The 12,157-nt window shown below is 40.1% G+C and overlaps 1 protein-coding gene across 1 annotated transcript in view; it reads right to left on the bottom strand.

The window, feature by feature from the left end:
- The window catches only part of cacna1ba (calcium channel, voltage-dependent, N type, alpha 1B subunit, a), a 90,759-nt gene that overhangs the window by 31,102 nt on the left and 47,500 nt on the right, over nucleotides 1-12,157 (bottom strand). The window contains exons 25-32 of the mRNA XM_047341406.1: nucleotides 6,635-6,731; nucleotides 4,970-5,130; nucleotides 4,714-4,851; nucleotides 3,490-3,691; nucleotides 1,893-2,057; nucleotides 1,181-1,291; nucleotides 1,022-1,105; nucleotides 470-475 (exon numbers count right to left, since the gene is read on the bottom strand). Coding sequence (XP_047197362.1) covers nucleotides 470-475; nucleotides 1,022-1,105; nucleotides 1,181-1,291; nucleotides 1,893-2,057; nucleotides 3,490-3,691; nucleotides 4,714-4,851; nucleotides 4,970-5,130; nucleotides 6,635-6,731 — 964 coding nt within the window. The remainder of the gene's footprint in view (nucleotides 1-469; nucleotides 476-1,021; nucleotides 1,106-1,180; nucleotides 1,292-1,892; nucleotides 2,058-3,489; nucleotides 3,692-4,713; nucleotides 4,852-4,969; nucleotides 5,131-6,634; nucleotides 6,732-12,157) is intronic.

Genomic DNA, 12,157 nt, shown 5'->3' with positions numbered 1-12,157 from the left:
GCTGGAGGAACATGTTGTCAGTTTAAAAGACAAGGGGCATTAAGCTGCCTCGTCACAGCTGTGAGTCCAAAAAGGAAAGATATGACAGAAGAAGAAGAAGACTGTTCTCTCTTCTCTCACATAGACTTCATCAGCTGTGGATTTTTAAATCTTTTTTTTAATTGAACTAATGAACATTATTATTTTTATTGAACTCAGGAATAAGAGGATCAAGAGAATCCACTGATAAATGTTCCAATTGTCTTCATGGTTTTTAGTATTTTCAGAACATAGTATGATAAGACATTAAGTGGAGTCAGTCTTCAACAACTGTATGTAAATGGTTTGCTGGATATTCCTTAAGTCGGCATCAGTCCTATTTTAACCATTCTCTTTAGTGTGACCCTCATAAGCTTGTATTATATATATACATATAAACTAAAACACTATGTGAGCTAAGAGCAGGGAATGGTTTCAGAATGTCACTCACCGTTGTCTAGTGAAATTTGGGACCAGGGTATGGGAACACCAGTGACGACAATCAACAAGATGAAAATGCAGGGAAGGAGAGAGAGAGAGAGAGAGAGAGAGAGAGAGAGAGAGAGAGAGAGAGAGAGAGAGAGAGAGAGAGAGAGAGAGTCAAGTGAGTGAGTAGCAGAGTAAGGACAGCAGAGGGGAGAAGAGAGGAAGGAGAAACAAGATGAACAGTCATATTGCACAACATTAAGTGATACAGGTCAACAAATACACACATGTAAATCTGTCAAAGGCTTTGTCACAGTGTACACATACAGGTTGGTGCACTGAAAAGAACAATCGGTCAAACACAGTAATCACAGCAAATCACACGTTAAAGAATGGAATCAAAGAAGTCGTCCATCCTCAGCTCCCGGATGGTTCATCCTTCTGATTAACAAAAGACCCGCTCACAAGCTTGCTGTGTGTGCTGTTGTTGCACTCAGCACAGTGTTGCTGTATGGATGTGGTGTATTCAGCCTTGTTGAGGTGAGTGGAGAGAGAGGGTGGGTGCCAGTGCTCTTACATTGATTTCAGTCACCAGGATGTCAGTGATGCTGCCCAACACTGTCACAAAGTCAAACACGTTCCAGGCGTCCTTCAGGTAGTTCTGAAAAAGAGCAGATGAAAACTATTAGTTTCTATCCAGTAATTAGGACTTTCAGACTCAGCAAATGTTATTCACCAGTGGACCGAAAGCGATGATCTTGAGGATACACTCCAGAGAGAAGAGAGTGGTGAAGACGATGTTGAGGTTCTTCAGCATGGCTTCATAGAAGTCTGGAGCTCCATGGAACTGAAAGACAGGGGTGAAGGGTGTTTTTAGAGAACAGTCTGACTGATCTCGTTGTCCTTGCTGGCTGACACAACATTTTTAAAGCAACTGTTCAACATTTTGAGAAACAGTATTCTTACTCACTTTCTTACTGACTTACATGAGAAGGTCAATTCTACTCTCATTCACATTCTGTTTGTTAATATAAAGTTTCAGCAATAGCTCCTTAGCTTAGCTTGGCCAACAAAACACAACGCTGGGTGCAGTTTCTGTTACCTTCGGACTTTAGAAATGTACTGTTTCCTGTTTTATTTGGAAACTTCTTCCCTTGAGTGTGTCTCTTGTCATTTGAGTTTCAGTTTTTGGAGGGTTAGTTTTTTTTTTGGTAGCTTTCTTAATGTAATCCAGTCAAATTATTATTAAATGGTTTTTATAACCGATACCTGCATTTGCATTTGGGAACATCTAACTCTGTGTGACAAAGAATTCTCAAAATATTAAACAAGTCATTTCCTATGCTAATAAATCCAGGCCTGACTTCAAAAAACATGACAAGCTGAAAAAGCTTGGTCAACTGTATCAAGTCTGCATAATATTATTTGAATGATTCAGAAGCACTTACCTTCATCATGAGTACCACAGTGTTGAGAGCAATCATGATCATGATGGAATACTCAAACGGAGGGGAGACCACAAACTTCCACATCCTGTACTGGAAGGACTGCGTGTTCATGGGCATGTAGCGCGTCAGAGGTTTGGCGTTAATGGCGAAGTCAATGCATGCCCTCTGTAACAAAGGAACCACACCGAGTGCGTCTTCATCATTTCACAGGAACTGCCCCCAAACCCTAGTCTCTAGTAAATGCAAGCATACACTTGGTCACACTGAGATACATGTGAGCAGCTGGCATTTAGAACAATTCAGACCAAACAACTGCACAGTGCCCTTTTTAAATAACTTTGGATAAATAATAGACCCTTTTCACGGCAGCCATTTTGACACGGAATAGCTGGTAAACACAGGTAATTCAATTAATTAAGGTTAACTATTTAGATAATGTGATTAGTGACACCTGTGTTTACCTACTATTTCATGTCAAAATGGCTGCCGTGAGCTATTTGAGGGTAAAAAACAACACTTTGAATATAACATATAGATTGTTTTGCTCCTAAAAGCTAAATAATTAAAACATAAAAACAACTGTGCAAATACAGACAACACTTGAATTGATAGGGTTATATATAACCCTACCCTACAATGAGCAAGCACTTGTTAACCCTGGAGAGAAAAAACAGGGAAAACCTACAACAAAACCAGACTCATTGTGGCCTGTGCCTTGACCAGTTGGGGTAAGAGCAGTAGTGAGAGTTGAAACTGTCCTGAAGAAGGTTCCTTTGACTGGATCATACAAGCTTCATTCAAGTGGTAAAACTGAGTATGTAACACATATCATATTTTTCCTAATAAATACATTGACTTAGCTTTTTTTAAACTAGCTCGTGTGTCTAACAAGACAATTTTGCTGGACTGCAAGTAGTAGTAGTAGGCCTGTGATACAATTCAGAAAGATAAAAAAAACACCAGCAAGTTTTGGTATGAGGGAGCTATAAGCTAAGAAGCTGAGACCTCATTCAGAGGGAGAGGATGTGAGGGAGCCCTGTTGCTGCTTGGATCGGACAAAGTCAAATTGTTCCAAATAGCTTGTCTCTAAGAAGCATTGCAGAACAAGGATTTCTAAGTTTTCACTCTTCCATGAGATGAAACAACAAACATAACATCCATTTTTATTTGTGGGTTCTAGCAAAGGTGAGAATTTGTTTGAGAAAATTGTTTCATCGTCATCCTCATCATCAACACCAGTAATTCTGTAGGGCCCTCGAAGGCTGTGATAAAAAGTGAAATAGAGCTTAATAGGAAAGAGGTTCCCATCCCTGACCCAGAAGAGTTCAAGCTGTAACCCCATTTTGATCAAAAGTGACACTTTGAATATGCGTCCTCATTCTTCTGTGTTTTTATGCCAGCAAAAGACATTCAGTGACAGGACAAACCTTGATTAAATATTTCACATAAACTCATTCATGAATATTGATAATGTCCAGCAAACAAAAATGAGAAGTAAAACTGATAACAGAGATAATGATGTGGCAGCATTGTGTATTAGATACTGGAAATCAGAATAACATCATGCCCGGAGTTGTTTGTCAGGTCGATACTGTACCTCATTCTTTTCCAAGCTGCACTCAGACAAGGCCTTGTCTCCCTGCTCCTGAAAGGTAATGATGATCAGAGCGACGAAGATATTGACGAAGAAGAAAGGGAAGACCACAAAGTAGACCACATAAAAGATGGACATTTCTATCCGGTAGCCCGGACTGGGGCCCTGGTCCTCAAAGGTGGCATCCACAGAGTGCTTTAGTACACTGCAAGGAGAAAAGCACAACATGAAGGTTGATGGTGAGACACAGGAACATATAGACATACTGAAATGTTATGTTCCAATTTAGGAATATAAGGGATTTTTAATGAAGCAAATAAAACGAATTTTTCAAAAAAGAATCTTTTCAGTTCACAGACTTTACCTAAAAGCAGAAAAGATCAATTAGAAGTATTGATGGGAATGAGATTAATAATCAGTATTAGCAGTGTAAAAGCGTATTTTCACTGACAGTATTAATACACTGTGGTTTAATAGCAATCTTGTAGTAGTAGCCACAGGAACCATCAAGCTATGAGAGGTGAGCTGTATTTAACTGAATTTTTTTTTGTTCATCGTTCTTCTGCACAGAACCAAATCATGAAAAGAAAATCAAAGATGCCAGAGATCTTAGAGCTGATCTCAACTCAATTCAATAAAGTTAAATAAAGCAGTTAAAGCAGTTAAATATTGAACTCTGCTCAATAAAGCAGAGTTGTGACAAAACCTCCATGAATAAAAAGAGGTCAGTAAAAATAGAACTGGACCTACACTTGCCATGATGCAACTCCATAGCATCTTTCCTTTGAATATCCCTGCTCCATAAATGCCCTCATCTTTCAAATTGTAAAAAAAAACAACAACCTAGGGCTTAAAATGGTCATGTTGGTTTTTGGAGCAGAACTCGATATGATGATATATGTGTGTATAAAATATGTAACAATTGTCCATTAATATCACTAGACTCAAGCCATATATAGCTAACTTACATTTATCCAATTTATCAGCTTTACCCTTTGCCAGTCAGCTATTTTTTCCTTTCACTGTTTGTGCTGGTTACTGATGAGTTGGCTGATAAGTGTCCTGCAGTGCTCCACTTGAAACTAACTCAGAGCTTAATTAATGAGGGGCAAATTATAATGAACCACGAGTCCTGTTTTTCAGGTGTCCAATCTATCACAGATGGGTCAAGTTTCCACAATGACAGCATGACACATGTTTGTAAATCAAAGAGGGAGCTGCACTTACGTTGGCCAGCCCTCCCCAGTAGACACGGTGAAGAGGGTCAGGAAGGCCCACAGCACATTGTCATAGTGGAACTCGTACTTTTTCCACTCTCTGGGCATGGCAGCTACCTCGTCTTTGTCGTAGTCCAAGAACTGACCTCTGGAAGACATAAATGCATGAATAAAGCTGAGTGGGGAGAGACCGGTACAGTGGTCTGGTCTGGTTATTAAAAAGTGAATAAAATGAGAAATGAGGAATTTGGGGATTTGAGACCAACTTGCAGTCCTTCTCTAGCCCCTTGGACTCGTCTGTGCAGTAGAAGAATTTCCCTTTGAAGAGCTGAACAGCAATAACGGCAAAGATGAACATGAAGAGCATGTAGACGATGAGGATGTTCAGCACGTTCTTCAGAGAGTTGACCACACAGTCGAACACTGCCTGAGGATACACACATACACACACTATTCATTTGGGGATCAAGTGTAAAATGATTTGTCAGATGTCAGGATGCTCTTTTTTTTACCACAACTTTCTTTACTACATTGGAATCTGAGTCGGCCTTGTGCCCTGTCCCAATTCCCCCCTTAGCACTACCACTTGGCCTTATCCCTTCATTGTGTGTGTGTGGCCTTGCGCGATTGTGTTGTCCCATTTCTCTGTGTGATGTAGGGGTAGTGGCCTCTTCAGGACCCCCCTAAAAACCAAGTAGTAGAAGATAATTCCCAAAAGATTTACGAATGGTCGAAAGCAAATCAATATGGCGACCGTTGGGGGTAAAATACTCTCAAGTATAAAATATTGCAAAAAAAACATGAATAAGTGTTTAAGTCCAGTGGAGTATCTTATATTAATAATAAAAATGAAAAATTCATTGAATCGCTGGTCACGCTGTCAAAACAAACATGAAAACAGTCTGAGTGTAAGTAACGAGTAACATACTGTGTCCTGTAAATTAAGTTTGTCTGTTATAAAGTTTTCAGTTCGGGGCGAAGTTTCTATCGTCATAACTAATGTAACATTGAAAAAACCGATGTAAACACACTGACTGACTGTGTATTGATCAATAGATCAATCTTTCCCGTCTGTCCTGCAGTTGTCAGATGTTTCACTATTATAATCTTGATAAGGGTTGTTAATATAATAACATGATATTGCTTGTCACTATAATAATGTTGGTTGGCCGCTGATGACATAGCAAGTAGTGTCCCTATCCATGGGGGAAGATGTTCCTTTTGGCTACCCCTTGTGGCTCCCTTTGAGGGGACACTCAGTGAAGGGCACTTCAGGGGTAGGACCAAGGGAGAGGAAATGGGACAGGGCCTTAATCTCTAACGTCCAGACGTGGCCAGCCACTGGGAATATGGGGAAGATTCCTAGTAGGTTCAGACAGCATAGCAGTAGTATGTAAAGTAGTTAACAGGGCAAACAGCCAACAACTAATACACTTGCTATCATGATCACTTTGCAACAATTCAAACACAGGGATGACAGAAATAAAGGTACGATGGAGCAGAGAGAAGGCAAGATATAGTCTCTTAACGGAAATACAGTGAGAGCTACTGACACTGTGTTCAACAAGGTCTGTCTGAGAAGAACATACGTGCCTGTGAACAGCTGATGTTGTATCTGCTGCACTCATTGAAAGTGATGCTCTAATGACTTGTTGTGATTTATAGCAGCACGGAGATATCAAATAAAAACACCACTTCTACATGAAAAAAGGCTGATGATATCCTAGATTTTCAACAAATAACACTTGACTATCAGTATGCTGGGGGGTTAGGGTTAGATTAGGGTTAGGGTCTAAGATTTAAAAGAAGCACAGTATTTTGCTAATGAAAAACTCTTGTGACATTAAAATATCCGGCCCGAACCACCACAGAGCCCCATTAACCTGGTTAAATCAATCAAAATAAAGTGAATAGCAGTGAAGGAGCAGAACCTTTAATTTCGGCAGACGTTTGATGGTCTTGAGCGGTCTGAGAACTCGCAGAACCCTCAGTGACTTGATGGTGCTGATGTCTTTGCCTTTGGTCCCCCTGAGGAAACAACACACATGATTACGTCCAAACAACCTGCAGGAATCTGTGGCCTGTTTCAGGAAGTGGGCTCGATGAACTCTGAGCTAAAACCCTGAGATCATGGAAACTAAGATGACTTACTCTGAGTCAACGGTATCTTAAACCGTGAAGCTGACCTGCTCACTTACAGCTTTTCTTCTACAAGCCCTGTGTTTCTCTTTGTCTCGTTCTGCCGAGCCTGAAGAGGCTTCGGACAAAGGGCTGAATTTCCTCATTCATACAGTCCCCATCCTAAGAACATCCATCTGCACAAGTTTTACATCAGGAGAAGATTAAAAATGGAAGGATAGAGACCTGATCTATCAAAATAAAATCTACACACTATCTTCAACATAATTTTGTGTCTTTATCAAGTTACATCTGAAAACATACATTTAAAAGTCTAATTTACCAAACAGTAGGATTCCAGCACATCATCCATTAATGGATAATAGAAGTTTCATAACTAGACCGTATAAAATGTAAAAGTGTTAATAACTTATTGATTCTTGCAGCTGGTGGTTTTTAAAGATAAACGTGCATTGTTGCCACAAGTTAATATTTATGGCTGTACTGGATTATAACACAGGATTAATTACCATGGTGAATCACAGTATCAGAGCTCCACTGATGATTGCTTGTTTTCCATTCTTCATGCGCAAGCATTAATTAGAGTGAAAATACTCGGAGTTGATTGAACTAGGTCAGATGAACTGTTCTGAAACTGAAAGCTCAGGGTTTCCCATCTCAGGGTTTATCTACTCAGAGTTCAGAGTTAGGCTCAGAGTTCGGCTCAGATAAACCTGCTTCCTCAAACAGGCCCCAGATTAGAGAAACAGCAGAAGTAACAGACATTGGTTTTCAGAGTAGAACATGATTGTTGTAATACATTTTGTGACAATCTGAAATGTTGCAGGGTATGAATTATGTGTGTTTAGATCAGCTGTGTTAATGAGGCACACTACAACAGGCTTTCTGAATATCAACAAAAACACATCAATGGGAACAATCGGAAGTCCCATAGGAAACAAAGTTATGTTAGGTATCCTGGTTCATGTAGGATGCTTCTAATTTGCAGGACATCAACTCCAGTGTTAGGTTATGTCTAAGGGCCATGTTGAAGATAAACAGGGTGTATGCTCACACTACAGCCTCTGAGGCACCAGTCAAATGACGACTACACAGGATAGACACTGGGAGTGGGAGGAGGCGAATATTTCAGACCAAGGCAACCTTGTGACTGGCTTCCTATAGGTTGTCCTGTCATTCCCATCACCTTGGTAACAGCAACCATTCAATTTTATACATGGCATAATACTTTATGCATACAATAAAGTACATGGCACTACTCTAAGGTACCAAGAGCACTCTGGAGGGTCCCCATCCAGAGTGCTATCTGTGGTTGGGTTCAACAAGAGCAATTTGATTAAAGTTAGGGCAAGATTGTAGCTTTGATTAAATATTAGGTAAAACTCAAGCCCAACTGATATGTTAGTCGGCTGATTATTTATTAGATATAGATTATTGACCGATCACAGATATATCAGTATCAGCATGTTGTTCTATATGCTTTGATACGAAAATTATGTGTTGTTCCAAGCTGATTTTGCATTTGTATTGTCTGACAGACGATCTTTGCAAGTGGATCAACAATCTATAACCAAAAGACATTATACTAAACTGGATGTCTGTACTGATATTGGAGTTTGTTACCCAAAAGTTCTGACTCCTTGGCCCGAGTCAGGCTCCACATATTTAGACATCTGGACTGACCCTGACTGTTATCGTCCAGTGTTGGTTGATATTCAGCAAGATTATCAGTGTGTGCACTAGAATTTCTCATGATGTGGAAGCAGCATCTGACAGTCATGCTGTTTGTAGGCACAGAAACCTGACATACACTGACATTGGCTATAGTAATCAAATCAGATGAGAACGTAGAAGGGAGGTGCCCACAGTGTTGGTGCAGTGATCACAGTCTTGAGCTCTCAATATTAGATTTCAGTAATGTGTAAGGGTGGGAAAACATTTAAAAATGTGAACAGGGTTTCTTTCCCAGTATAATGCATTACAATGTTGACAACATTTGAATGTTTGATGAGCTGGCTCTCCAAAGGTCTTGAATATGATTAGAGAAGATTTCCATCCAGCAGCTCCCCTAGGGAGGGGGATGTACATTCCCTGTGGCTATCTGACTCCGACACTTAGTTTTAGTTTAGTTGATTGTCTTTGGAACTATTCATGGTTTGCATCTAGTGCCACAAGGCTGCAGGTGCATGACATGACAAATAGGTGCACAGCAACTCACAGAGTAGTGAAGTAACAGACTGATATTGATCTTTTCATCTCACTCTCAAAAAGGAAAAAGCCTGTTTCCAAAGAACTATTCTTTTCAGCCAGACTCACTTTAGAGTTATTATGCAGTGACATTTTAGCAATTTATCACCCTAGTGAGTGGCCAGCAAACACATAATTGCTTTGTTGCCAAATTTGCTTCAACTGTTAATCTATCACTGAAACTAAAGCAAACAAAACTAGGGTGTTTTTAGTAGAATGTTCACACAGTAGCCCGCAGAATCACTGACTGTACCACTATTACAGTGTCTTCTAAAACAATACATTTTCGAAAGGCAGAAGAGCTGATAGATGATGGCAAATGTATTGTACTAGTTATTCCCGAGCAGTAAACAGTTCACAACACAGGCAAACTCCCACAGGGACATACATTTAGCTGTGTGAACCATGTAATCCTGGTTTACATGAACAACTTTGTCTGAAAGTCGTGTTCCAACATGCAGTCAATCAGTTATTTCCCTTGTCCTTTTCATGAAAGAGGACTCTATTGTACTCCATTCAAATATGGGGGTAAGACCTAAGACTGCTGTGCATCAGGGATCTTATTCCACAAGATGTCTTGAGTGGGCAGCTCAGTCATTCAAATCTTTGTGAAATCTAAACGTAATCGGATAATGAAACACAAGGCACAAATAGAATCATGTCATAGTCTAAGTTGAGATGTTTGAATTAACCTTAGTTGCAAAGTTTGATCCAATGACAGTTGTGGGGTTGTTACATTATTCAGTGTTAAATGACTAATAAATAAAGCCTTAGAGTGTCTATTTTGAACGTGAATTAATTGTGAATTATTAAGAAATTCATATGTAGAAAAAAAGTATTCAGGAGCTTCATTTATAGGCTACTGAGAAAAAAATCTGATTTCTATCACGCTTTGCAAAAACTCCACAGAAAAACAATCAATTTTCATTGGGTTCCCTTGAACACTTCACTCAGAGATGAGATTATTATTTCTACGATCAGGTCTTCTTGAATATATATATCTAAGCTCAATAGGACTAAGGTCATCAACAAAGGCATTTGTAATCAGGTAAGCCCTTATCAATACAATGCCCTCCTCCGTGCTTACTTACAATACTATGGAATAGATCGGCCTGCAACACTGCTGCCGTGCCAACTCATCAATGAAAGCCATTAAGCACAAAGATGAGCATTGGGCAGGACACCGGCTGTGTCAAGAGTCATTATGGAGGACAATGACACAGCATCTGTGACTCCTCACAATGTCCTGACAAAAAGATGCAGCATCATTTTCTTGCCTTCTCTTGGTGAGTTTGATAAAACCTTCAAATCCCCCATTGACACTGGCACTATTTGTATCCACATCCAACAAAATATTCATGGAAGAATTGTTTATGTGGGCTCCACCAAAATCAGTTAAGAGTTTTGAGTGGTGGGCTTCACATCTCTTTGAAATCCTTGTAAAAAAATGGTTTTGTATTTATATAGGGCTTTTCTAGTGATGACCACTCAAAGCGCTTTACATTACAGTTTTGCCATTGACACATTCACACACACATTCATATAGTGCATCTATTAGCAGCACTTTTTTGTTCTATGAGGGGCAATTCAGTTCAGTATCTTGCCCAAGGACACTTCGGCATGCAGATGGGGAAGACTGGGGATCGAACTGCCAACCTTCTGGTTGGAGGACAACCGCTCGACCGCTCAACCCCTCAGCCACAGCCACGATGAGCAGCCCCTAGTTTTAATTAGGGAAGTATGTTGGCAAATAGCTGTTCTAAATGCTCAGTGGCAGGGGTCGGATTTGGCTGCCATAGAACATGGCAAGATGTGATGAAGCACAGAGATGGGGATAAGTGTTCACGCTCACACAGGCAGTGTGGCTTGTGCGTCATAAGGAAAGACACAACGAGCCTCGTTGCGAAACAAAACGCGGGATGATATATCGATTACTTTTTATTCATAATTGTTGAATAACTTATACATAGGTCAATTTGTGTTGGTATATAGCAGTGGTTCTCAACCTTTTTTCAGTGATGTACCCCCTGTGAAATATCTTTTCAGCCAAGTACCCCCTAACCAGCGCAAAGTATTTTGGGTTGAAAAAAAGATGTAATACACAGCGCTGTGCCATCAGTGTCTGATTTATTAAACACTTATATTTTATTGAATATTTATTAAATAACTATTTTTAAAGGATTTTTGAATAGATGCTAATTTTAACTATATTTTTAAAAAATCCCACGTACCCCCTGGAGTACCTTCACGTACCCCCAGGGGTACACGTACCCCCATTTGAGAACCACTGGTATATAGAATGGAAAAGAAGGGCTAGAGAGATAAGATCAAACCCTATCTACTTCTCATCAAAACCCACCTGGTCAATCACTGTGTAAAGTGCTTGTTGGTTTTAGAACTTGACAGAAGCAATTTTCATTGAATTTTCCAAGAGACTTGAACTCCCTCACTTGGGGCATCAACACAGTCCCAACACAGAGCAATCTGACAAACGTGGAGAAGCTGACTCAAACCGACTGCTTCACCCTCAGCTCTAATCCTCCAGTATGTAGTGGGAGTGGAACTGCTGATCCTGACTGGAGATACTGTCCAGCAGTAAAAGAACTCATGGAAAACTCCTGAAAGCCTTACCATGTCCCTGGCAATGGTCATTGAGATAGTTAAGATTCTTCGCAGCCGCAAAGTGCTGGGTGTGAATGAGATTTTCCCCTAACCCTATCCGAAGGGGCTTAAGGTGCTGGACACTCTCAGGCTGTCTTGCCAGAAATGTCTTTCCAATGACGCATCGAGGAGAGTGTCCATGGACTGGCAGCCCAGGATGGTGAATTGCATTTTTTGTAGAAAAAAGGAGTGAAGGGTGTGCTCCAATCATTGAGATATTATACTGCTGAGCTTCCCTGGGAAAGGGAACCAGGAGATCATGATCAATGCGTGAACCTCAGATCCAGGAGAGGAATTGCAGCTTTTGTTTTTACAATAACATTTTCTGAGATCAGTTATAGTTTTCAGTTCTAAATATAGCTATGAGCTATCAAGAAGTCCTCAAGGAATATTGAATCTGCTTTGAG

Source organism: Hippoglossus stenolepis, chromosome 9 (genome assembly GCF_022539355.2).
Source record: "Hippoglossus stenolepis isolate QCI-W04-F060 chromosome 9, HSTE1.2, whole genome shotgun sequence".
Taxonomy (NCBI): Eukaryota; Metazoa; Chordata; class Actinopteri; order Pleuronectiformes; family Pleuronectidae; genus Hippoglossus; species Hippoglossus stenolepis.
This window is presented reverse-complemented; position numbering and strand designations above follow the sequence as displayed.